The sequence below is a fragment of the Andrena cerasifolii genome, chromosome 1 (genome assembly GCF_050908995.1).
Source record: "Andrena cerasifolii isolate SP2316 chromosome 1, iyAndCera1_principal, whole genome shotgun sequence".
Classification (NCBI taxonomy): Eukaryota; Metazoa; Arthropoda; class Insecta; order Hymenoptera; family Andrenidae; genus Andrena; species Andrena cerasifolii.
Window position 1 is genome coordinate 30,114,741 of NC_135118.1, and position 27,452 is coordinate 30,142,192.

Consider the following 27,452-nt stretch of genomic DNA (forward strand, 5'->3'; position numbering starts at 1 on the left):
GCGGGGCGGGGCGCGAGGAAGAGGAACGGAGTCGGGAGCCGACGAATTCGGAGGCTGGGCAAACGGTCGGGTATAAAACAGTTGATCGGGGCCGAAGCCAGCATCAGTCACGCTTAACTTCGCTTTCCTGCTCGACACAAGCTGCCAACATGAAGGTAAGCGCCACTTTTTCCCCGTCCTTTCTCTTCCCCTTCCGTCCCCTCTTCGCCGATCCGATATCTTTTCCCCACCCCTGCTTTTTTCCTCGTCCATTTTTTTTACCCGCCGTCGTCAACTACCTTCTACACCTTTTCTGCCCCGTGGACCGACTTTTGCGACGATATTTACTGCGTTGTTTCGGACTCCGGTGTACAGGGCGTTTCAAATCTGCGTGGTCGGCGAGAGTCGTGAGAAGGGACGAGGGGGTTTTGATGATAATTGGTCTTTGGAATATGAGGTTCTTTAGTAAACAGAGCAAGGGAGGCGAGGAAGTTTCTGTTTCATGTGTGCTGTGGGTGCAGAATGAAAAATACTTCTCTTCTTGATCGTTTAGACTGTTCAGAGTCCCTTACAACTTACGTCACTGTTGATGCATGTACCTTCTGGCTGCGAGCGATTTCGAGTCGCTTCTGTTCCGCCCGGTTCGTTAGGCGCGTGCAAAAATCTAATGGGATATTCAGGGACGCGTGATATTGTAATTCGGGCGTCGTCGGGGATGGTCGGAACCGATTAACGCCGCGCAACGCCGTTTAACACTATAACTGGAAGGAGGCTGCAACGTCTTTCGCGGCTCATTAAATTTCCACGCGTGCGTCTATTCGAGTTATCGCGCCCGGTAGGGAAGATTACCCGTGCATGCTGCGCGCGCCACCGTCGAACGTCCTTCCGTAAAATACGCCACAGGTACATCTAATTCGAGAAAACACGCTCGCTTACATTCACGACACGTTCCAGCATCCGGCGAACCTTTCCACCGTTTCGTCCCGCGCCGAAAACCACCGACGTGTCCCACCACACGTAAAGAGAAGGCGAGCCGGGTGGTAGCCCCGTTCTTGCGTCCAAGACCGCTGGAATTATCGTTGAAGCCAGGGGGAACCTTTTTAACAGTCTCACTGTCGGTGCGCCATCTGCGAGTCACGCTTGGGTCACGCGACACGCTTAAATGACCACATGTGGTACACTCTGTGATACCTTCAAGAGAAATCGGTATTTTTTGCCACTTTCGACATTACTGTCTTCTGGCTCTCCACCCTCTTTTTGGACATTTTGATGTCGTGAAGTTAATAATAAATATTATAGCAGTATTTGGTACAAGAAAGTTCCAACTGTGATGGGAAGAAGATAGTTTTGTTAGAAGGAATTGTATCTTACATATTTTTATCCCATAAATTCTTTCAACCACTACTGTACGTAGAAAACTTTTTTTAAGGTTATAGTTAACTTATAGAATAACGTATATCTTTAATAAGGCGGCAGTGACATTAATTTTCCGTTGGAGAAGACTTATTATTTAGAATTTTTAATGCTTGAAGCGGGACGTGCGAGTGTCACTCTAAATAAAATCGCCCAGACAGTGAAACGATTAAGGCGGATTCACACATATCAGTTTTGTGACGGTTTTATGTCAGGGACTGTTTGCATCAGTGTCACACGGGCAAGTGTGAACTGCTTCATGCCCAAACAGGGAACGATATTGTTTAACACTCGCACTACCGAAGCCTCGCGGAAACGGGTGTGTGCGAATTCGCCTTTAAACTGGCATTACCAAACTTGTTCGCTTATGAGAGAGCTTTAAGGCGCACTTAGAGGTACACTTGCTAGCAGCCTCTTCGCAGGAAGATTGGCGAATTCGAATCCAAGGGACTTGAGGAACAGCGAGAATTAAGCGAAGAACGGCCCAGTACGTAAATTCTCGTGGGAAATTGTTTATTAAATAGAATTTTACTACTTATTCTTCAAAACGTCGCCACATGGAAACGTGGACTTTATTTATCCACCCGATTACGAAATACAGTAGGTACTGGAAATATTTATTACATGACTCTAAAATTTACGTAGCAATGTGATCGTTGACATGATTCCTATCCAACTTATTTTGGCCAAGTGAGCTACACATTTTTGTAATAATATTTTCCTATTACTGATAATAAGAGATGTGTAACTAACAACGTGTTTACTCGAGTGATGCAACAAATATACCCAGTATGTAATCCGACGTCAGGATTTAGAAATTCATCGCAAGCTGGCGTCGTTTAAAATCCAATGCACACAGTTCGTGTACTGCTTCGTCACTGTGTAGGAATGTCCGAGTAGTTGGGGTTTAAAAAGTGTACTTTTAGTAAAGATTGTCTTTCGTAGCTCGCTACCTTTCAAGTATACCTGTGGTGTGTTTGAGGGGAATTAACCGGGGTCACAGATAGCCATATACCGGGTAAGATTTAATTTACGTTAACAAGTGCGTTCTACCTTTATTCTCAAACTCCTTTATTCTCAAACTCCCCCCTGTTTACTTTGCTCTCCGTGAAGTTTGTCTAGGCGTTAACACATCAGGTTCTCGATCCCATAGCTCTGATTTGCATGGTGAAAAACGTTCTCTGTTGACGTTCATCGAGGTCGAGTTATCGTGCCACTTAAAATTTTTTCGTCTCACGTAAAATTGGCCCGTTCCACTTACGTTTCGTGATCGATAGTGGAGCTCCATTTTGAAGTTAATATCGTGGAATGGGCACGAATTGAAGCAGAAGTGAAATTTTGAAAAATATCTTCCACGGAGGTTATTGGTAAAACATTTTAGTCACCGCTAGTGCTACCCGCTTAAGAGCCCTTGGAAATTTTGAATACTCGTATAAACCGTATCAAAATCGTTTGTTTTTTTGTGGATTGTATGTATCGGTGGTTTCAAGTCTGATGGACTTTAAATAATTTCCAAGAAACGTCGCGCTGCCGCGGATACCAAAGTTCGGCTTCGTATGCGAGGACATGGCAACGCTGTATGTTTCGAGCCGAAAGTTTTGCTGGACGGGAGTTGACGACACGATCAGCGTGGATAAGGAACTGAATTCGAGCCGAACCCGCGGGTTCACGCGGCATTTTCGTCACATACTGTTTGCTCGGATTCTGATAGCCGCTGCGCGCAATTAGAGGCTTTACACGTGACTCGTTAATCGTTTGGAATTAGTATCGATCATCGCGATAAGTACATGGTTGCGGCATTGGCTGTTTTTCGACAAGATGGCGTCTGTGTTGACGCATTAATAAAGGAAAGGATTAATTAATAGAAGATCGGTTAGGAAAATTAGATTGGGTATTTCTGAGTCATCGATCAAATGGAACAGAGTAAAAATGGAAAAGGTACTTGACTAATTGTAGGAACCAGTAGGCGCTGGGATTTCCAAAATCTTAAAAACTTAAATCATATTTTCAAACTCTATTTTATCATAAAAGAACACTTGTAGGGAAAAACTTTATCCCACATTTTCGATTGAATTTTTTATAACAAAATCACCCCTTACAAAGTACATATTTATTTATTTATTTATATATTCTATTTTCTCAGGTTTGTGCAGCGAATCAATCCTATTCAACACTACAGTAGCGTGCAAAAGTTTCCGGCCAGATGATTTTTTCAATTTTTCTTTTAAAGGTTTTTTCCTAAAGACTTTACTTTTGGAGGAAAAATTGGAAACACCATCTAGCCGGAAACGTTTGCACGCCACTGTATATAGTTTATTTGTAGTTGTCCATATATCGAATTAAGTTTTGAGATTCATATTTTTTTGAGTACCTACAGTGTCTTCGAATGTATCGATAACAATCCCGACAGCCTCATTCCCCCACCCTCATTTCAGCCACCCAATTATAGAGCGCGTCTGCGACGCCGGAACGTTCCCGCAACGGGACATTGTCCGCCGCTTGCGAAAAATGAGGAAAAAAGCCGAGGTGAAATTTGTTTGCGAGAGTGAAAGGCGTCGGGGAGCATTCCCCGATGGCAACGGTCGCTATTGCGTCACAAGATTTACGTACGTGTACACCGCATACGCCGGCGTTGACACCGATTCTGTAATTATCGACGTGTTACGGTCTTTAAAAGTGACTCGTGCGCGCGCGCAGTCGATGAGCATTCGCAATCAGACGACTATTAATCGCGCGGGAATTATCGTGGAAAGGGCTGGCAGTTCGATGACTCGTTACCCTTTGCCTTCCACGATGGCGGTTCCAAAATCCATGGAATTGTAAAACGGTCGATGGAACTGGAAGGGGTAGATTTCAATAATAATTGCAGTCCCATTTTTGACAGTTTTCGAGTTGTGACGTTTAATATACGTAACATAAATTCTACATCGGTTGGAGCATGTTTGTTAAAATCCGATAACAAATGACCGATTTCTTGCAAATAAATAAATAAATATTAGTATTAATATTTTTATTAATAAAAATTTATTTAAATATTTTTTTGGCCAGAAATATAAATAAAAACATGTCAACCTAATAACTACTACTTATTGTGTGAAAATATATATTTTTCAATTAGTACTCTCTTTTTAATGAAGTTGGTAAAGATGGAGCTGTCCCCTCTTGCTGCAAGGTCCTCACTTAGAGTATTGTTTTTGTGACATCGTGGTCACCTGTCCTTAATCAGGGTAATATAAAATGTAAAAAATCGAGAATCTGGGATAATGATGCTGTGCTAGATTGTTAACTCCATATTTGTAATTCTGGGACACCTTTTGTGTGACTGGATCATTTATCAAGGTGACTATAGGAAGTGCCATTTTGTTGTCTAGTAATTAGAGTAGGCCTAAAAGAATGGGTAAAATTAAAATTTGATTTCTCAGGTAATTTTTCAGTGGTATATAGGTACCTTTTTAGGAGATGTTAGGTGACATTTTAACTTTGTTTTTATACATTATTTATTGCTTAAAGTTTTAAAATAGCGGAGTTATACATCATTGTTTATCTCGTGTTTGGCAGGACCTTGCTAGTACCCAGCACCCAAAGCGACTGGAACATAAAAAATAAGAAATTCTTATGTCAATTTAAAGAAAAATGGATTTTCTTCAGCGTAACTTAAGGGGTTATGCCTAGTCAGGCGGTCGAAAAGAGGCGAATATTTGTGAATTTTTTTTGAAGAAGCGAAAGCGTATAATTTTACAAAACTTTTTGCGTTTAAAAGAGCAACATTTAAAGAACATTTGGTAATTTTTTCGTAGAAAAATATTTACGTTTATAATAAAATAAGTAGCGACATCCAAGAAGCATTTTTAAAAATTTGGTTTTGCGGTGAGCATTGCCATTCGGAACCAGATTATCTAAAATAAAAAAACAAAAAAGATTTCGTTAGTATATTAATGTATCCTCAGGTTGACGGAGAGAATTTTCCGAAATATTAAGTTGAAACAAAATGGCAGCTATTTAAAGTTGAAATCCTGATTTTTTTCTGTAAAAATCACGCGAGAAAATCAGGATTTCAACTTCAAATAGCCGCCATTTTGTTTTAACTTAATATTTCGGAAAATTCCCTCCGTCAACCTGAGGATACATTAATATACCAACGAAATCTTTTTTGTTTTTTGATTTTAGATAATCTGGTTCCGAATGGCAATGCTCACCGCAAAACCAAATTTTTAAAAATGCTTCTTGGATGTCGCTTGTTATTTTATTATAAACTTAAATATTTTTCTACGAAAAAATTACCAAATGTTCTTTAAATGTTGCTCTTTGAAACGGAAAAAGTTTTGTAAAATTATACGCTTCCGCTTCTTCAAAAAAAATTCACAAATATTCGCCTCTTTTCGACCGCCTGACTAGGTATAACCCCTTACGAAAGTCTCATTTCTTCTGAGAAACTTCCATAAATCAAGCATTAGGGGCGTCATCCAACGCACCTTCAATTTTCGAAATTTGAGAATCTCGTATACGACTGCAAAGTAGCAGAAAAATAAATGTCCCCTTTGTAGCAATGAGTAAGGAACTGTCCAAGGCGAGATAAGTTCAGAACTAACATAGGGGACAAAAGTCGCTAGGGGTCGTTTATCATCTTTGTGCCATTGAAAACGTGGCATTGTCGTGCTTCGAGGTCGCGCAGTTTGCAAATCTCTGAGCCAGGGACGAATCATAATGGACGCTCGAGTGTTCGGGTACACATAATCGCTCCTGCGCGATTAAAGCGCTCTCTCATCCCTTTGGCCTTGGACCACTGCAAAGAAGACGGGGGGCCATTTACCGGTGGGAAGTCGGTAAACCGGTCAAATCGATGCAATCGCGTTGCGTGTAGTCACTTTTATGGGATAGGCGAAAGTGTGAAAGATGGGCGTTTCGTGAGGAACCAGTTTCTCCCGCGTCGATGGGACTTTCATCTTCTCTTGTTGGGATTCTGGTCGCAACGAACTTATCCGCTGCTGCGCGGCAACTTTGCAACTCCGGGAGGGGCAAAATACTTAGCCTAATTGAAACTAAAAGTGGGAAGCATGTCAAGAAATTTTTGTGCATTTTTTTTCTAATTGAAGAGCGGGGGTTTTTTAGGGAAAAGAAAGATGTTGTAATTTAAATATTTGTAGTAACTATTTCTGGGTTAATTTAGACCCATAGTAGCTATCCCCATTGTACTTTAGATTACGTTTTTTTTGTTGTTGTAATTTCTCTATTACTGTTGCGCTATTTAATATTATGCTTGGGTCCAAAAAGACTGAGCCACAGTTGAAGACATCGCTGTAAAATCGAGGCAGCCCCAAATTTGGAAATTAGTTAGTAATAACTTAGTAATAATGCTAAATGCTGTGTTAACATATACATACATTTGAAGAGGGTAAAATATATTGAACATACATATTTCCACAAATATTTTGTTAACACAATTTCCAGTAGTTTTTCAAAAATTAATACATTTGGAGCCATGGTCGTCCGCAGACCTTTTTCCAGGGCGGGGGGCAACTTTGAAGAACAGTGACAGCAAAGGAAACTGTCGGTTGCTTGCTTGTTTGAGCCTATATTGTAGCGTCAATTTAATTCAAAATTTAAAATTGAAATTTAACAATAGTAATTGTTTTAGTATAAACTTAACCCTTTAGCGTCGGACGTGCCCTATGTGATACATTCCCTTTGAAACTGTTTGAAAATGAAACAAATACGCCGTTTGCACCAGATTGGAAGAAAGATGGACCTAACTGAACTCTGCATTCATTTGTTTCATGCATTTTTACCTCTGAAAAAATAAAAAATAAAAATATCAAAATATCAAAATATCAAAATTCAGACCATTGTTAACGACGAAAAAAATGGGATATTTTTCCTTCAACGGGATATAGTTGCCGGGGTTGCTAAAGGATTAATAAGGATTAGTTTTTAAAAATAAACGATTTCTTTTTCATACCAGCAGTGCCGCCTCTCTGCGGGTGCTCATGTTTGGAGCTGTCCCCTTGCGGCGAAGTCTTCAATTATTCGTGCATCCACTTGCTATGTTCCAACAATTCTAAGTGATAGATCAAAGTCTAGCCTGCCCTTTGTTAGACCAAAATTAGGTTAGGTTGGAAAAGAGCTTAGGTGAGGTTAGAAAACAGTCTTTAGACTGCACCTCACCTTTGCGATAGTCTTGTTCATCTTTTCTCCTCCCGCTTATTTTGTTCGCGTAATAAAGGCGCTTAAGCCGCAGAGTCATGGGCCATGAACAGTTACGCTAAGACATGGGCATTTTTTTCGTAATTTTAGAAGGCCACAATAGGCATTTAATGTATCTTTTGAATGAATAATTTTCTATTCGTAAGGGTATATAGTCAGACTGAAATTTTTTTTTCAAGTAAACAAAATAATAATAATAAAAAAATAAAATTCTATTCTGTCAGTATCAATTGGCAGAGAATCGGGACATAAGGTAAATGACCATTACGTAAAGAAAGATCATCAAGATGGAAAGTATCCGAGTTTTTCGACGCAGTGGCGTATGGAGTACGCCGCCCGTGTCCCTGCGAGGTACTAATAATAGTATTCCAATTAGCTTTTCTAAATAATAGAACCATTCTAAGCAAAACATGATAACTACTGTTGCGTCTGTGGTACACGACCACTTCCCTACATCTTTCGCAAAATACGAGTCGAAGCAAGTTCGAACGAGGACAACATCTTCCCCCACCACTCTCTGGCGTCCCTCATCTGTACCTCATTATCCCCTCTCCGAGACCGCTGAAAGCGACCAGCTTGCTCGCACAAGTACGATTTAACATCGAGTCGTCGTCCTCTAATCCGTTTACGCGTCGATTAAGTGTGTAGAACAGGATCAGTTAAACAGAGGCTGCCACCTAAGTCCAGCTCTGCCTTCCTCCTTACGCGCGAGCACCGCGGCCATTGTTGAAGTTTACATTAAATTGAGGTTAAAGCTAAACCAGATACTGGTTGAATCAGTGCGATATTAAATTTCGATATGAACTCGGGGACCCGAGAAGCGGAAGCAGACTCTGGGTCGGGTCTATCAGTTCCGAGGGCCACTTAACTCGCATCGCGTTGCTAATTGCGTGCTATTAACTGTCCACAATCAGGCCTGTTGCACCATAAACTGCTCGACTTATCCAACGAACGATGATGTAATCCATTCCACCGTTTGAGCAGGTTGTGATCCCATACGATTGATACGAGCCAGTGACTTTCTATTTTTTCCCATTTTTTCCGCCCGTCAACGCTCGGTCGCGCGGGCAGCATATTTTCGAAACTCCGCGCCAGGTACCCCGCTCGACCCTGTTTCAATAAACGCGAATCCATCGCTCGTATCTTTCCCGCGCCCGCTCCCTACCGCTCGAATAATTTCTCCGCGGAATAAAGGACGTTTCTGCTCTGCAAGTGACAAGCTCGCAAAATTATTCTTTCTGGGTTACCGGCGATTCATCGGTATTCGTATTTCTTAGCACTAACGCAAACGGAGGGATCGATACATGGACTATTGACTCGCTACAAGCAAAACCTTGGTTTACAATGCTTCATGTGTGGATCTGAAGATCCGATGGAACTTGGGAGCCGATTCGAGGCTCGGTTGCCTCATAGCTGCGTGATAGGTATTTCTATTTATTAAGGGGACTTTTCACTGCAACGTCCTAAAAAATTACCATTCTGTCGAACTTTTTTTGTCACAAAAGGAATGTGTTTACTAAATTGATTTTTTTTCTATTTGTTAATACGTTTTGTGAGAATGCAATTTTTTTTTAATAATAAATATTATTGTTTGTATTATTATTGGAATAATAAATATTTAACAAAAAACATTAAAATCCGTACAATAGTTCCAGAAAAAATTCATAAAAAAATCTTTGTTCGACCGGTAAAGTAGAATGGTCCCTTAAACCTTGAAACTAGTCAACGCCATCCCTGTAAAATCGTCGCTGTGGAGTGGAGGGGATCGCAGACTCCACCCACTTTGGAGCATGCGCAGCGAACGCTTCTATATTGCTGGAAATGACTATACAGTGTTTGGACGATGCAAAAATCGAGAAGTATAAGAAAAACTTTGTGAAATATCACACTTTGTCTACCCAGCACAAAATTTCGAGACAGTGTAACAGAATTCATAGATCTCTAGAATTTCAAAATACCACAGCAAGCAAAGATCACTAGAATTTCAAAATACCTCAGAAGGCACTGATCTCTAGAATTTCAAAATACCTCAGGAAGCATAGACCTCTAGAATTTCAAAATACCTCAGAAAGCAAAGATCACTAGAATTTCAAAATACCTCAGAAAGCAAAGATCACTAGAATTTCAAAATACCTCAGAAAGCATAGACCTCTGAAATTTCAAAATACCTCAGAAAGCAAAGATCTCTAGAATTTCAAAATACCTCAGAGAGCAAAGATCTCTAGAATTTCAAAATACCTCAGAAAGCATAGATCTCTAGAATTTCAAAATACCTCAGAAAGCAAAGATCACTAGAATTTCAAAACACCTTAGAAAGCATAGATTTCTAAAATTTTAAAATACCTCAGGAAGCATAGATTTTTAGGATTGCGAAATACCCCAGAAAGCATAAATCTCTAGAATTTTAAAATACCTGAGAAATCATAGATCTCTAGAATTTTAAAATACCCCAGAAAGCATAGATCTCTAAATCACCCGCCGATCAGTTTGCAAACCTCTGTCATCAGTTTACAACTCGTTACTTTTTCTTTTAATGGCTCTAATCAGCCCCTGAAATCTGCACTTTTGAAGCACGTAGTACATTATTACCGAGAGTAAATGCAAATTCGGTAAACGCCATCGATTTAAGAGCTCGTGTGTGCAGCATTCGGATAGCGATCGCGAAACAGTCTCAAAGCCTTTCAGCTCGAAATTTTGAGGAGTATCGGGGAATTACCTCCCAAGCGGGAAGCTTGGAGCTTTATTATGCAGAAGCCGTTTGATCTCTGGGGTAAAGATAACGCTGTGGCTCTCGGGTCGCGTGACTTTTCGGATATCCTGTTGCACACCGCACACAACAGTCACGCGAGCGGCGAGGAAAAGTGTTGCTTTGCGTCGAGCAAACTTCCAACCGTCGCACCTGCCGTTGCTCCTTTCTTGCTGTTGTGTTTCAGTACCTTGTTTATCGCTCCTTACATAGTGAGGGTGTAAGACTGTTTTTTTTTTTGAACATTTGTATGCCACATTTGCTTGGCTCTGTCTGTGAGGACTTTCAAATTTGCTCCATGGGTCCTGAGCATATCAGAGGCTCAGTGGAAAAGGGGCACATGCTACATATATATAGATCTTCTGTTTTTGTAACAGTAAGATTTCTGAGAAATTTATTTTCCTTAAAATTTGCTTTTATAGTATTATGACATGAGCCTGTTTTCCATTGGGCCCCTCATATTTGACCCTTTGCCTCTTCACGAAATGAGTAACATATTCTTTTTCCTCAGTTTTTATAAATTCACTGTATATATAGAAATAGTAGGAAATAGTCAAAATTATTTTCTATTTGAAGCTACTGAGCAAGACTAGCCCCACCACTTCTTTTGTTGATATGAATCCTGTTCTTATAACGGACACTACGTCTCACATAAATATCATACAGATTATTATACATACAATAAGGGACAAAAAATTACCACTTTTTTCCATCCACTGTACTTCGATTATTTTTTTAACATCAACTCAAAATTGCAGCATGTGCCTGATATAGGGATCCTGACAGAGAGGTAAAAGCTGTATAAAACTCAGTTAAAGTTGAATGTATTTAACTAAAAAACAAAAACCCTACATAACAAACAAGACAATAGACGTTTAAAGCCGACAAAAAGTTGTCACTTTTGAAAAGTAATAAAAAATCAAATTTTTTGTCAAGGGACCTGTTGCGTTTAGGACGACTTAAAAAGTTACCAGAAGTGGTAACTCCGTTGTCGGCACCAAAAATGCATGGTCCCGTTCAACGGCGTATAAAACTTTTGTTCGTTAGTTAAATAAATTCAACTTTAACTAGGTTTCATACAGCTTTAAATTTTCTATCAGAATATGTATATTAAACACACAACACAGTTCCAAGTTGACGCTAAAAAATGACAGAAATAAAACAAATTGAAAAAATTGTAAATTTTTTGTTCCCTACTGTATATGTAGTGTGGACCCCAATGTAGCTCCTATGTTGGCGAAATATCGCAAACCTTTAGTAACACAGAGGGCTCCACCTCCGAGTGGCTCTTTGCACACCTCTGCCCTAATACTTCAAGAAACGGTAGTGGTGGGGATAGCCCCGCCCACTGTCCTTCAGCAATCAAAGCTTCCAGTACCTCTACTTCTCACGATATCAAACTACCGCGAGATAATTCTTGAGAAAATGCTACTGCCCTTAACACACGGGGCAAGAATAACGTAATCCCCCGTCCTTTGCCATCCCCTCCCCTAACAACACATCACGATAACGTTTTCCCAAAGATCCTCGGTCTTCGTTATTAGTTTCCCCCCATCGTGGGAGGGAGAAGATTTGTTCGGTATTACCGCGTCGCGCCGCTTTATGTCGATGGGTTACACTTTATAAAGGACTTCCGTTTTTCTACCCCTGATTAATCTAGGTCGCGGTTGTTTTCCTCGCCGTGGTGGTCTGCGCCCTGGCAAACGAGAAGTACACGACCAGGTACGACAACATCGACCTGGATCAGATTCTCAGGAGCGAACGTCTGCTCAACAACTACGTAAACTGCCTGCTGGAGAAGGGTAGCTGCACCCCCGACGGCAAGGAGCTTAAAAGTAAGTCGACCTTCTCCACTGCGAGGTTAATGCGAACACGTATCTTCCCCGCCCCTTTTTCCCACCAATTACCCGACAGATCACGGGAAACGCTCCCGGCGACCTTCTTCTACTTTTGCTTCTCGGTGTCGTTCCCTGGTCCTGTTGGTCCTTTTCCGTGCGCTGAAACTTTCCCTGTAAAACCACCGGGCATGCCTCGCGGTGGGCAGCCACCATTTTTCTTCCTCGGACGCGGGATACTGTTTTATGAGCGAAGTTCGCAGCAGCGAAGGTTCACTACTCTTACTGCTGGCTCTTGATTGCCCGTCTGTCAGTCGTCGTCAGCTGCTGGGAGGCTGTTCTCGATGAGTTCTGGACGGTGATGCTTAGGGCCGGCGTGCGTGAGTTTGTGTGTAATGTGGGTAGATGATTTTGTTCTTGAACGAGAAGCGATTCTTGTTGTGCCTACTATGCAAGGACAGGTGCATTGGCGTTTTAGGGATCAAGGGGAAAAGGAAGAGGTGCTGCTTTTGTCCATCTTGGGATGCGTCAAAGACCTCATCATCAGTATAGGGCTTACAGCTGATGGATGGACCTCTACCTTAGACCAGCGATGCCCCGATGGGCGATCCGAGGACGCGAGACTCCATAGTGTTTTCTATAAGTCAACGAAGCGACGGACATGCAACGGATAGGGGAAAACTAACTACTACTCTACTACTCTTCTCTAGAAGTGGTGTGCGGCGTGTAGGCTCGTACGATGATTGGTGGTAGTAGTAAACCGACAGGGAAAGTGTTGCGACCGACCCAATCGCGTGTGTAAGATCCGTGGAAGCTGCGCAGATCGGTCACAAAAATCGGTAGGTGGGCGTTGGTACGCTCTTATATGGAACGCAGTGTAGAGGGAGTTTTTCCCTATCGGTTGCATGCCCGCGCGGCTTCATTGGCTTCGAGAGAGCAACAACACACCCCCTTCCGCGCGGCTCGTAGAACACGCTATGGATGCTCCCGTCCTCGGACCGCCCATCGGGACATCGCTGCCTTAGACGCATGGGGACCGAGAGGAATAAACTTGGAACTTGTACATACAGTCCAGTGAAATTAGGATCTGTCGTCGGAATAAATCCCAGCAAGCTGAATTTTGGTATGGGACATTATTTGGTCGTTTTAAACAATATGTTAAAAGTCCCCATCGATCAGACTGTTGCTAAAAATTTTACAAAGGATTGAAAAAAAAACAGTTTTTCGCGAATATCTCGTTATCTATCAGTTTTGCGACAAAAATAGTTATTATACAAATTATAGCCCAGGAAATTCTGTACAAAAAAGGTTCTACGAGTTTTTTTCGTAGGAGTAACCATTTTCATGTACGTCAGGTTACTAAGTTTCAACCCCCATACTTGTGACAAGGGAAGAAGATCTCGAACCCGGAAATTAAAAAAATTATGAAACTCTGTAAATATGTAGGGGAAGTCCTCCTGCGTATAACGCAATTTCGTTTGCTGCCCAAATTTACTCCAAGAGGGTGCAATTGACCCTTGAAAATTTTTTTATTTTGTATTATTACTCGCGAACTGTAAGAGATAGAAAAAAAGTGTTTAGGAAAAAGTTACTTCTTTTAATTAGAACTATCATGTGGTGAGTTATAGTTCTTACAGTTCTTACGGTTCGCGAGTTATAACACAAAATCGAGAAAAACGGATTTTCAGGGGTCAATTTCACCTCCTTAGAGTGAATTTGGGCAGCAAACCAAAAAATTATGTAATAAGGGTGTATAAGGTCTGTGACAAGGGAAGATCTCGAACCCGGAAATTCAAAAAATTATGAAACCTGCCAGAATATACAAAAAAGGAGAAGTTTCGAAACTGGTGTAAAGTTGCAATGAAAAGCGGGATACAAAAGTTCTGCCGTATCAATTACGCTTTGTTTCCAATTTAATTATTCGTATACCCACTATTTCTGCATAAAATTCGTGCAATATTTCCACGCACCACGATGGCGCGTCGCATTAAACAAATTATCTAGCCGTTCACCGTACCCCAAAATAAAACTAAGAAGGGCCATCCCTTACCAAAGTCACGGTGGAAAAAGGCAGCGTGCAAAGCAGCTATAACTCAGAGTTCCGTTCGAACGGCGGGAACGATCGGTGTACGAGCGGAATGGAGGATTGCCGGGGCATCAGCTGCGCGTAAATCGCAGCCGGAACTAGCAGGCAAATTTGCTCGCTTGTATTTTTCTATTCCGCAGATCTCGGCTTTAATCTGCCCACCCTTTCCCCGGGCCGAGGGGGCTTGCTTTATTGTGCAGACTCCTAACGCTCCCAGTTGCTCGGTCTTGAGGGACCTCCAGATCCAATAAGCAATGGGTCTTTCTCTTTCCTATACTGACTTTCTCCTTTTCCTCTGTTTCTCTGTTACCTCGTGGACGTGCAGAGGAAGGGCGCAGGTGGTGGTTAGAAACACTTGTCTATATGTATACTGGATATGGGCTTAACCCTTTAGCTTATTTTGAAATGGAAAATATCGACTTTTTTAATTTAAGAAAAACCTTGGTGCCACTGACCCCATCCCGATGGCGAATGTGGTTTGTTCTCAAAGATGGCGTAGTTCAAATCGTCACAGAGACACCCTACGCTCAGAATCCGCTTACTCTATCCAGTATACTGCAGAGATAAGTGGCTAGAGCACATGCTTCCCGCTTCTCAGGCTTCCTTGGAGGAACGTTGATTGTCATTGATGAAAAGTTTGCGGGTTCGGCCGCGGTGTAACGCTGTCAAATATTGGACGAGGGTCGCGGTCAAAGTCGTGGAAGTGGGCCGAAGAAAGAGGCGGATCGCGAGACCGCAAGCTTCCCTTCCCCCGACCAGAACATCCGCGCCACCCTTGTCCGACCTCGTTCGACCTTCATCCCCTTGGGATCTCTGCGTCTCGCGTCTTCGCGTGTTTCATTTATTTATTTATGCAGGGTGAACCGCATATTGCCACCTCAAATTATTCTATTCTTAGTGGACCCGTGGAAATTTTTTATCTGCCGCATAATACTTTTTATCAGTTGCTTTTTTCTCTAAATTTTCAAGGTCACCTGTACTTTTTTTTGTGCATAACTCTACAGTTTATTTGTCTATGAATTAGCGGGCATTGAGACAAATTGAACGACCACAGAGATATTTTTTCTATCTCAATAAATGATGCAGCGACTCAGTGGCGGATTTAACCTTTAGAGGGCCTGGATTTTTTCATTGAAATTGTAAATTTTATTTACTTAAAATTTATTAATATATATATACCAAAATGACCGGCAAAGTATCCAAATTCTTAGGTAGCCACTGTAGCGGCCAGTCCGGCCCTCTAAATGTTAAGGAGAAAGGCACAGGTGGCGAACATTCTGAGCGGCCCATTTGTTTCGAGAAAATGAAGAGGTAGTTCACTACAAACGGGCTCAGTGTAGTAGTACAGAAAATGAATATAGTTTAGATAAAATCATAATTGTTCTTTTTAAAGGTAGGGCCCCAGGCGGTAACTGTCCGTTAATTCCGCCACTGCAGCGACTTCAAGTAGGATTTGAACGTTGCTGTACTCAATCAGAGAGTTAACAGCAATCAATTGCCACCTGAATTCGCGTTCCTCGCTGAATATACCGTCGTTCACGCATCCTCCTCGTCGATTTGCAAGACAAACACTAAAGTGATCGATACCGCGAGCATCCCCGCGGACGAGATCGGTGAAACCGAGGGGAAGAGCTTACCGTTCCACGGAATCAATTTTACGAATCGCCGTGCGCGTCTTTAATCCCGCGTCTTAATCCGATCTCGATCGACTGGGGGAGCCCGGCGGACGCGGCTCGAAAATTATATTCGAATTAGTCCCGTATTAGAGAGTCGGGGAATCGAATAGTCCCGCGGTCATCCCCCGGGCGAAATTTCGCTACGGGGGATTAAATTCGACCGCGGTTCGACGTTCACCCGTCGCCTCTCCCTCGAAATAACATCCGTCGCCTGGGCGTCGGACTCGGTCGCCGTGATCGCTCGTTGAATATTTCCATCGCGAATCGAGTTTAAAGCCCTCCTCGAGAGCTTAATCCCCCGCGGGGCGGCGAGAGGCGTCGTCGCGCTCCGCCGCGGGAACGCTCCGTCGGATAATCCGAAAGAATAATCGCGGCCGCGATAAATATTCCGTATAGACACGCGAGCCGTTCCCGCGGCAATTCGTTAGCGTTCACCAGCGGTGAAATAATTCTCGATTGGATTAAGATACCCAGCGGACGAGCTACCGCGATAATCGCCACATCTAAGGAAAACGGAACCGCTGGCCATCTTCTTAACGGGTCAGCGTTGGGGGATTGACGTGGGTGGGTTGAAAGGGTGACGGTGAAGGGTTAAGAGCTGCTTTTTAGTGGAGGCACGTAAGAGCTGTTCCACGTCAAAACGGATAGGTGAAAAATTTAGTTTCACCGATTCTCTTCAAAATTACAGCATTTGTCGATAACCTTGCAAAAACAAAGTATACCAAATTTCAACGGCCTATGTCAAGTAGTTTCCGAAATATTTGATCTTAAAGTTTCGAAAATTCAAACAAAATATGCTGACGCGATATCACTTAAACTGTCATATCTCGGTCATTTTTAAAGATAATGCCACCGTCTTGGGTTCGTTTTAAAGCTGAAGGAACGCTTTCTCAAAACGTATATAGAATATTTTGTTTATTGTTAATAATCTTAACAGTAATCGATGTCAAAGTTTCAAATCGTGATTTGACGTCGTTATCGAATAGCTCGTAAGGGTGCAGAGGTGTGGGAAACTGGGAGCGTTTTTTTCATTATTATTATTAACCCTTAACCGGTGACGTCCCACTTTGTGACAAAAACGGTGACGTGGAGTCTCACAGACTCATCTTAAAAATTTGACAGTGTCAAGCCTGAATTCATTTTTACCAAATACTGGAGTTATTAGTGACATTATTACCGCCAGTCATCTTGACTGTTTCTTCAAGTTGCTTCCTCTCCCCCCGGAAAAAAGTCCGCGTACCCCCTTGCCTTGTGGCGAACGTGTGAAAACTTCACGAGAACCTCTACGAACCAGGTTAAAACTGTAGAACTGTTAAAACCAGATTGAAACTGTCTTTATATTTTTTAAATAAATGTACTAGAAGTAGTGATCACAGATTCCACAGTTGAACATTGCAAGTATTCGAAAAGAACCATCTGCGGCGAATGAATCGCTTTGCTATAAAGGACAATCAAAGTTTTGACTAATCGGATGGCGCAGAGACGCCCCCGAAGGCGGAGTCTTCCCCCACTCCGTCTCTCGTCCGGTAGAGGGACGCTAAGCCGCGCGACTATTGGCCAAAACTTCAACAGTCTTTTATAAAGAAAGTATTCGTTTGCGAGGTGTGATTCCTCTTGACAATTTTATCTTTTCATAACATAGAGTACATAGAACACAAAATAAAATATGTCCTCACCACCTGCATACGAACCAAAGAAACGCTGCCTCTACTTCCACTGCCTTCGCCTCCAATTTCTACATCAGCAACAAATGGCACTATTGACGCTCGTTAAATTCGCCATCGGGGGTTCAGCCAGCGACAGAGCAGGGAAGAGTCGCAGTCGCGGGGCAGCCCGTCGATGGACTGAACAGAACGTTGGAGAATGAAGTGGAACGCAGAGAAAAGGGGGCTGGGGGCCATTATAATTTTTTCCATATGGCGTCCTCGATGGATACGCGGATCGTGCCAGATCTCCCACGGGAGGGTGAGCTTCATAACGTACAGTTATGCCTGCGAATATAAAGCTGGGAGGGAGGAGACGAGAGCCCCCGAAGTCTTTTCATGTCCCCATGTCTGCCGGACGTTTTTTGGCCCGTGTCATTTGCACCAGCTGCTCTGGCCAGCGTAGCCAGAGCACATCGTCCACGGATCCACCGTGGCAAGAACTGTATTTCCCTGATAAAGTATCCGCCGTCCGTCACACGTTTCGCCACGGTCAACAGAAGGATAGGTGAAAGAGAAGCAGCCAAGGAAATCTGCCCCCGCCCCCCGTGGGGTGACGTTTACAAGAGGATCGCAGTCGATACGAAAGTCCAATGGGGGAGTCCGTGAAATATGCTCGGCACTGATCTTGTAACCGTCGCGGGGACACCTGACAGCAGAACTGTCAAGGCATGGTCCCTTCTGCAATCACAAATTTTTTTAATTTTTTTCAGGAAAGAATTATTATCATTTATCTATTTATTATCCTTGCCTTTGGCTTTGGATGGCTCCCGCTTAAATTTTCACTTACATCTACATACACTTACGGTGACGGTACCTAATATCGCGTAGCGAAAGTTAAATAGCTGTTAATTGAATAATAATTGATATTTTTGTATGCAATTTGTTTCATAGTAAAGAGAAATTATTCATGTTTCATGTAGCATAAATTAGAATCGTTGAAACCTACAAAATTTTAATTAGGCTAAAAGAATGTAAGATATACAAAAATCGAGTGCTGAAAAAAGGGTACCTAATACCGGCTACGCAAGAAATATTGATTAATTCATGTATATGTGAGTTTTTAAAGTTATTTTCGCATGTGTTTTAATTATTTCTTGCTATATAAATGCTTTTTGAGGAATTTTTTGTATTAGGATTAGGTTTAAGAAAACCTAACATAACCTAACTTTGTTACCACCAAGCGACGTGACTCGGCGGTATTGAGAACACTCGCATATTGTTGCAAGTAAAACGCTATTTAATTACGAAAAATATTTTAATCCATTACATTCCTTAAGTACATCTTAATTAGGTATTTCTAGTAGATATCCTTGCAATCACAGAATTATTAGATTCACCTTCTCCGAATGTGACGTAAAACTTTTCCAGTCCAATAAATTTTTACACTATTAAAATTCACTAAAATACTTCCCATTCTGTAATTGAAGAGTCATTGTAGAAAAAACTATAAGTGCCAAAAATTAAATTCTATACTATAGTATTACCACTGGCACGTAGAACATTTTCCGATAAAAAAAATTTTTAATTTTGGGCCTGCAATATTTTCTACATGAACTCTTCAATTGATCACATGGCGCAGCAATTGCAGTATGTCTTCATACATATGTTTTGGTACTAATTCAGTTCAGGACAAATTTTAGTGCTTGCTTTGGGAGATATAACGTGTGGCGATATTAGGAACATGGGTGGTAATTAGGTACATTCACCCTACATTTACATTTACATTTCCACTTACATGTTACCTTTACATTTACATTACCCTTTTGCCTTTCCACACACCTGTCTTTGATTATTCTATCAGTCCTGCATAACCTATATCTACTGAACTGTAATGGTATCGGCGCACTGGATCGGTCAGATTATTAAGTAAGAATATTTTTCTATTACTTATCTTGACGAGGTTGGATCTACTGGTTGATAAATCTTTGGGTATTCTTAAGGCTTCAGGTCCGTACAATCTTGTTATAGACGAGAAAAAACTTTCCTTAATTGTAGATGTATTTGTTTCGCCATTCATTTTAAAGAATTATAAATAAATCCAGTGCGCCGATACCATTGTAGTTAAGTTTTACGGTCGAAATTTATTTTATTTATAATTCTCTATATCTACTGTCTTTGCACTCTTTATTTGGCATTTGTTTTCCTATTAGCCCCCGCAAGCAGAGATGGTCAAAACTTTTAACTAAATAAACATTTTGAATAACGAATAAAAGTTAAGAAAATTATTCGTTATTTAAATATTTTTTTATTTAGTTAACGTCCAACCCTCTCTACAATCCCCTACTCGCCCTTTCCCGAATTACCTTCTTCACCCCCTCCAGCCCTTCACCCGTATCGTCCACGAAGTCCTTGATTCTTCTCACCCCCTTCCTCCCTTCGCATCCTCTTCTCAAGTGCTCTATCGCTTCTTCTCCTGTTTCACATATTCCGCACACCTAAAATGAATAAAATCCGCTGCTGATCACCCCGGATTTTATTCCCAAACGCAATGTTCCGCAGGGTCGCTAATTTATTTAGAAATTTCGCTGCTGTCCCGTCTTTCGATTCAAGAGAGTTGCTGGTTGAGTAAGTTTTAACAGGAGCCGTGTTACTCTTGATCCCATTACGCCGACTGTTTGGACGCGATTAAAGCGCCCGCTCGTAATTAGCACAGTTTCCCCGTAATTCACTCAAAGTTCGCATCGCGGCCGTAGTCACTTTGGAAAATTCTTTATCTCGTTTTCAAGACGTTTTCTTCGCCCACCCTCACCTCTCTCCGAGCGTCGAGTCCCTGAGGTACTGTTGATTACGCGGAGGAGAGGGCTCGCTGGAGAGGATAGCTCCAGCTGGAATAAACAAGAAGACTTACGACCGCTCGAGTAACCTATTTAAAAGCGCTTCGTCATATTTCCGTGTCTTCTCGCTGCTATGATTAACGACGAAGCGGCGACGACTGTTTTAAAGTGCTCCGGGCGGGCAACTTAAGGGATGCTTCAAAATTTTCAGAGAGTGAAACTTCTTTTCAGATACCACATTGCTGCTTGCTTCCAGATTCAATTTTTGAATCCTCTCAGAAATTAGATCTTTGCTACTATTTCACCCTTCTGGCTCTAAGATTTTTGTTTATTGTTTTCATTAACTTCCCAGGTGAAATTAATCTGGTAAATTTAGCGAATATTTCAAAATTTTGAGACAGTCAAATTTCTTTACTTCTTTTTAGATTCTACGTTTCTAGCACTGCCTGGTTTCAGATTCAATTTTGCAACCCTCTTAGAAATTAGATCTTTGCTAAGTGTTCGACCTTTCTGGTTCTCATTCATAATTTTTTTTTTTTTGAAGTGATACATATTTGTAATGTTTTGACCCTGTTTGTAGTTTCTTTAGTTCCTTTTTCGTCATACATAAGAATTTTTTAGGCCGTTGTAATTAATTGCTTCTTGGTTTTATCACCCTGCAATAGACGCATGTTTAAAAATCACGTCTCGCTGGCCCAGATGATTGGAGCTCCCAGGGTGGACAAAAACAAAAAAATCAAGAAGATTCTTAATCAGTATGTTTATCGTTATCGTCTGAACTAAAATAAACAATTTCTGTTGAAAATTGTCGAAATTCCGAAATTTCATTCTTCTTACAGTCATTCTTCAATAAAAAAAGTATGATAAATTCGATATAAAAATATAATTTTGATTCTCAAATATATATATATCTTAGAAAAATGACAAAAATCGTGATTTTCAAGGTGCCACAGAGGAATGCCACCATTAATTTTCCAGGTGAAATTGAAATGGTAAATCCAGCGAATTCTTCAAAATTTTGAAACAGCAACGCTTCTATTTAGTTTCACATTCCGGTCACTGCCTGTTGCTGAATTCAGTCCTGTAATTCCCTCAGAAATAAGAATGGCCATTAGTCATTGACTCCACCCCATTCCAAATAAAACTAAAACAGTGCATTAAATATATTCTTCAAAATTTTTCCAGAACAACGTCCCCGATTCGGATGGTCACGTTTCTACCACAGCTTCTCTTCAATGCCCAATTCTATAATCTCCACAGGCCCTCGAAATTTTCTATATATTTTCTGCATCCCTTTCTCTCTCAGCTTATCGATCACGATCTCGCTCAACGCCTCACGCGAAACTAAATCAACAAATTGAATAAAAACTTCCCCCAAAATACCCCAGAAAAATCCCAACAAAGTAGCCATCCCCTTTAGATTCCCCATTTCTGACCCTCCTGCGTTGGACACGACTGCGCAGGCCTCCCCGGACCAAGCTAGCAAAAAGATCATATAATTCTGCGATGCTTTGCGACTCTCCCTAGTCTTGCTCGTTGCGCCCATTAGCGAGAAATTGAATTTCACGTGAAATGAATGGACAGCCCCAGCCCGAGCCGCGGACCTGCTGTTTGCCCGTGCAGCGATCGGAACGTGACTCTCCACGTCGAATAAATACGTAATTGCGCGACGATAAATCATTAAAAGAGCGATGGTGTATCGGTACGGTCAGCGAAACATTTTCCAATCGGGAATTTTACGTAGCATTAAACAAATACGGACATAATTGCGTGCCGTGGCGAAGTCGTTAGGGATTCACGGCGCGCAATCCGGACGTTTCGCCGTTGAAATTTCACTGGGCGTAGAAGGCGCGAGACTATACGTTACCGCGGGTTTACGCGCGATTATCCGTCGCCCGGTAGAGTGCGCTGCCCTTCATTTTAATTCGACCTCGAGCGCACGTGACACTGCGCGAGAACGCCATTCGTAGGTACCTTAAGGTGGGATCCCACTGAGGCAACTTTTTGGCAACCGACCACCTCGTTGTATCTTTTTCTTTTAGCTAGCAACGCGTGCAATCATTCTCGCACGCATCGCGCGCGACATGTTGCCTTGTGTTGCCTCAGAGGAACCCCACGTAACTGTTTTAGTTTTAAGCATGCAGAAAATAAAACTTTCTGCTTTTTCGTTCTACATCAAAGGGTATAGCGGTGAGGTTAAACACAGTGGAAAACGTTGTTAGGTAAATGTTGCGTATCACGGTTCTACAAATAGAAAAAAATACTACTTTTTTCGTCGAGAGTTGTACAGTAGCAGGCTCCAAATTGAATTTTCTATTTATTTCATTTTCTCTCTCAAAGAAAATCGCTGAAAATTACTATAACTCTGCTTCGTCCAAGGTGGCTTAAGTTCTTAAATAAAAAAAAGCCACTACATTTTATACCTATTCTTTATGAAATTACACGTACGTCGCACAGTGGGGACATATTGCGATTTTATGGTCGAAACTACAGAAATGAAATTTTTTAATTTTACAAATTTAAAACAAATGTCAATTGAAGAACTATATCCATTTTCGTGGTCAAAACCTTAAAATTTATTTTTAATATATAAAATTCGGCACTTTTACGTTCTAATATATGAGAAACGAAATTATCCGAAAAACAGCACTTACAAAAATTACGAAGGATAAAGATTTTTTTATTAACTTACTCCCATCACTTCAGACTCCTATAAATCCATTACTGGACCTCGAGCGACAAAATAGCGCTAAACAAAAAGTGTTTATTTTAACGTCCTCTACGAACCCCCGAGCTCGCAACACGGAATTCTAAACCACCCCGCATTCAGAGCCTCTTTTCGCGCTGAATTCTCTCCTTGCGCCTCTGTTGCCGGGATCACGTGCCCCCAGCATACAGTGTGTATCTATACGATCGATCTGATTCCAGAATCCCTGCCAGACGCGCTGGAGAACAAATGCGGCAAATGCAGCGAGAAGCAGAAGGCAGGCAGCGAGAAGGTGATCCGGTATCTGATCGACGAGGTACGTTCATTGACGGTCACCGTCACTTTTCAGCGGGTTATTAGACGCGACGCGGTAGCCACGAGTCGTTACACGCAGGGTTGCCGGATCTAGGGGCAACGGGGACGGGTTATGACGTAATAGGGAGTAGTAGTGGGGAAACAACTATTGTTGGGAGTGTTGGAACTCGGTGACGTAGTAGGGAGTGGTAGAGGGGATGCAGCGATCCTTGCATGGTGTGCACAAGTAGGGTTGCCACCTTTTGGGCGGAGGGAAGGGAAATATAGTATTTTTGTGGAATCGTAAAAGAATATAGTATTTGCAGGGAAATTTAGGAAAATAAAAAGTACAGATTTATTTTTTACTTTACTTATTTTTCCAAGTATATTTGTTGTGATTTTGAGCTTTTACTATGAAGGAATTATTTTTTACAAAACAACTATAAGAGCTCCGGTATTCTATGTTTATATTAATATAAATTAATAGCTCATTTTTTTATTAATTCAATTTTAGTTTTATTTCGTTCTTCTCGTCATTTAGTATTCAGAATTGAAAAGATTCTTTCAGTAACGGCTATGGTAGCTGGTATTGATAGGAAAAAAGAAACAATTTTAAGGATGTGATATGCAAAAATCTTTGTTTGCTCTTATTTTTTCAAGAATTTCGTTCGGCAATATAAGTTCAGAAAATAAGTTGTTAACATTAATTTTTAATTTATCTACTAGATTTAAAGATTTTTGTGTTCAAATTTAGGAACTGAATTTGGGGAAGAAAATTTTTTGAGTCAAAGTCAATCCAGTTATTCAGAGAAGTTATACAATTATCTATAAATAATGCATAGTGTCGCGTGAAGTTAATAACTAAGGGTGCGTTCTGAGTACTGAGACTCCTTGCAATTAGGTTTGTTTAATTAGGTTGATAATTTTTTTTTTAATTAACTCTGAAGTGAAAATGTAGTATTTTGCGAACTATATTTTGTTTCAACAGTATATACTACAATTTACCGAAATATAGTACAATACTATATAATATTGTAAGGGTGGCAACCCTATATACAAATCACATAATTGTATACATATATATATATATATATATATATATATTGTTGCTAGAAATAGAGATCAACATGGACGACTTATAATGTGACGCGTCCCTGTTTGCGTTCCTACTTCTGGCAACCCTGCGTACACGTCGTGGGACCGTTTCGAATATCATTGGACGTGACCAGTTTCAGACTTTCACGAGCGTGGATCTGACCCTCGCGCACGGGCAAACTTTCCTCCAAATAATTCCACACGGATCATCCTTGCCGAGTAATTTCTCTCCCACGTTGTAGCGGCCTCGCTCCTCTCTACGGGCATCCCCGAGTTCCTCCTCGCTTAATAATCGTTAACCTATGCCCTGGGAGGGCTGCTTAATCCCTCCAGCGGCCAACTCGCACGCCTCCCGTTCAGCAAACTTCTCTGGCGTTATCTGCCGCTGTTCTTTGGTCCCTCCTTCGTTCTTTTCTAGCTGCTTCGGCTCTACGCTGCGCCCAAGTTGTCCGTGCGAACAGGGGCGTTTTGGGGTGTTTGGTAGGGATGAAAGGGTATTTGAGTTGCTTGTGAATTTGGAAGAATTTGAATGTGGTAGTTGATGGGTACTGATGGATTGTCTTTGTGTACTTTTTTTGGCAGTATTTCGTTGATTTGTACGGAATTGTACGGAAATTTGGCCATTTTTACCCAAAAGCGAGTTAGAAATCGTCATACCTCCTTTATCAATGTGTTATTTGGACTGAAACTCCTTCGTATCTTTAAATATCTACAAAACCGTCAATAATAAATAATAATTATATTTTTAATTTAATTTTTTTAGTTTTTTTTTAGTTTTTTTTTTCATTGTAGAAGTTTAATAAATAATAATTAAATGAACCGAGTTTTATGTTTTAGTAAATATTTGATATTGGGTCAATTTGATCAAAATTTTCTTATCCCGGTAACTTTACAAATTCCTTATAAGGATTAAACTTAAAATGGGAAAGTAAATAATAGTTCTTGATCTAAAGGCCATCAGTGTACGATAATAGTAATAATTCTTTTAGTAACCCATTAGCATTGAAAAATTCCAAGTAAACACTCACCACTGTTTTAGACTGCTCACTTTCGCTGACCAAAGAAGTTTTATCTAGTGACATCAAAATAGAGATATAGAAATACCATAATGAATTCATGGCAGAAGTGGAACGAACGAACTGTGGCAAAGTATCCATCAAAGTGTGAAAATAATCCGATTACCTGTTGGTCGCCATTTTCACAGGGTAATGCAGCTTCGGCGTGACGAAGTTCACAGGTGCATTCTACACACGAAAATCGAGAAAAGTGTCCCAACAAACGTGCCCAGCCCCCAAACACTCTCGAGGCACTGCCACTTTGTAGCACCGTGGTTACCGCAGTAATTTTCAACAGCTGTTATGAAGTGGCGCTGTAACTACCGCTGGCCCGGCACTACTTCATGGTAGCTACTCAAAACGGCCCCCATTACTGGTCCTATACGCGCCAATGGGCTGCAACATTGAGAAGGTTGATTTACAATTACGCGCTCGTTGATCCAGAAGATTTCGCGCCGGAATCGATTACGATAGCCATAAACCTGCTCTCAAAATTCCCCAATTTTCGGGTTTGCGAAGTGGCTGCGCCTCGAAAAAATGAAGACTTTCCTCATAATACTGGGTTGCTTGGAAAATTTGCAATGAAATTGCAGGAAAATTCGTGTCGACAGAAGTTTATGGAAAGCTTACAGAGCGTTTGGCAGAAGTTTATAACAAACAATCCTCTTCATATTCCAGCGAATGCAGAGTAGAACCTTGTTCGGATGCAATCCCACATCTGTCGAAAACGCTACGAACTTTCCGAACAACCTAACAATTATGTATACGTCACAGTCAAAACGTTAATTCAGCGAATGTATGCATTCACTAGCCAATGTGTGATAGGGTGATCTGCATACACTGATTTAATTAGGCAAAGTATTCACAAGAAATGAAATTTATACTTTTACTAGTGGAAGTATTCATTTTCATCTAGAATTGAAAATATTCGAATAATTTTAATAATTTCGAATAATTCGAACAATTTCGAACAATTCCGAATCATCGATCAATTTTGAATAATTCGAATATCAATAGCTTCTTCGAATAATTCGAATATCAATAGCTTCTTCGAATAATTCGAATATCAATAGCTTCTTCGAATAATTCGAATATTCAAATAATTAGGAGTATTCGAATATTCGAATCTCGAATTTAAATCCTCTAGTATTTTCACCCTAACTTCGGGAAAGTATTTGAATGAATACTATTTCCAACTAATACTGTAGAGATTTGGAGGCCTCCTTCCTCCATGGTCCGTAGGTATATTCACAAAGTGCACAGAGCATTTTGACAAAAATTCATGACAGTTTCAAATCCCAAAGTTCACAGACTAAACCACACTTCCTCATTACCACGATTACTCACTTGTCTTCAAGACCAACACGGTGGAAATTCAAAATCCCGAGGGCCTGGTATCTAAGCACCATTAATACCTACACGGTGTATATAAATCCCTAATGAAAGGAGCGCCAAGTTGTGCGACGTTTCCCTTCTAACCGAAACATCGTCAGGGTTGAAACGGAGCCGTCGCCGAGGCCTTTGCCGAGGGAAATCAGTTTTTCCTGTTAAACGTCTCTATTTGAAGTTTCAAAGGCTGGCCCAGGGCGCGGCATTTAATTTGCCGGCGAAATGATGTTCCCATCTGCGTTTCAGCGGCCGCAAGTCTGGGAGAGGCTGTCCAAGAAATACGACCCGACCGGAGAGTACACCACCAAGTTCCAGGCTGAGGCGAAGGCGCGCGGCATCCAGATCTAAACAGGCGAAGCGAGCCGAGGAGTCTCCCAGGTGGCGCCCGAGTCGCCGCGCCTAGCCGGCCTTAATCGACGAAGCAGTCCATTTCTTAAAATTTTGTACACACTCGAGATATCTGGAAATAAACGTTGAATCCTGTAGACCCTAGAAA

At 41.3% G+C, this 27,452-nt stretch overlaps 1 protein-coding gene and 1 long non-coding RNA gene across 2 annotated transcripts; one reads left to right on the top strand and one right to left on the bottom strand.

Annotated features, from left to right (window-relative positions):
• Nucleotides 1–27,452, top strand: LOC143375656 (ejaculatory bulb-specific protein 3-like). Its single transcript, XM_076825010.1, has 4 exons — nt 1–155; nt 12,000–12,174; nt 23,345–23,439; nt 27,203–27,452. Exons 1-4 carry the CDS (start codon nt 150–152, stop codon nt 27,302–27,304), a joined length of 378 nt encoding a protein of 125 aa, XP_076681125.1. The 5' UTR covers nt 1–149; the 3' UTR covers nt 27,305–27,452.
• LOC143375669 (uncharacterized) lies at nt 20,972–21,767 on the bottom strand. The gene is made up of 2 exons (XR_013086951.1): nt 21,140–21,767; nt 20,972–21,106 (listed from the first exon to the last, which is right to left on the bottom strand). It is a non-coding gene; the product is annotated as an uncharacterized LOC143375669 (long non-coding RNA).

Bases quoted from the DNA above. Each gene is read 5' to 3' on its own strand.
- LOC143375656 (XM_076825010.1), top strand. The intron at 12,175-23,344 runs GTAAGTCGACCT...ATCTGATTCCAG, and splicing joins CGACGGCAAGGAGCTTAAAA to AATCCCTGCCAGACGCGCTG. The intron at 23,440-27,202 runs GTACGTTCATTG...TCTGCGTTTCAG, and splicing joins TCCGGTATCTGATCGACGAG to CGGCCGCAAGTCTGGGAGAG.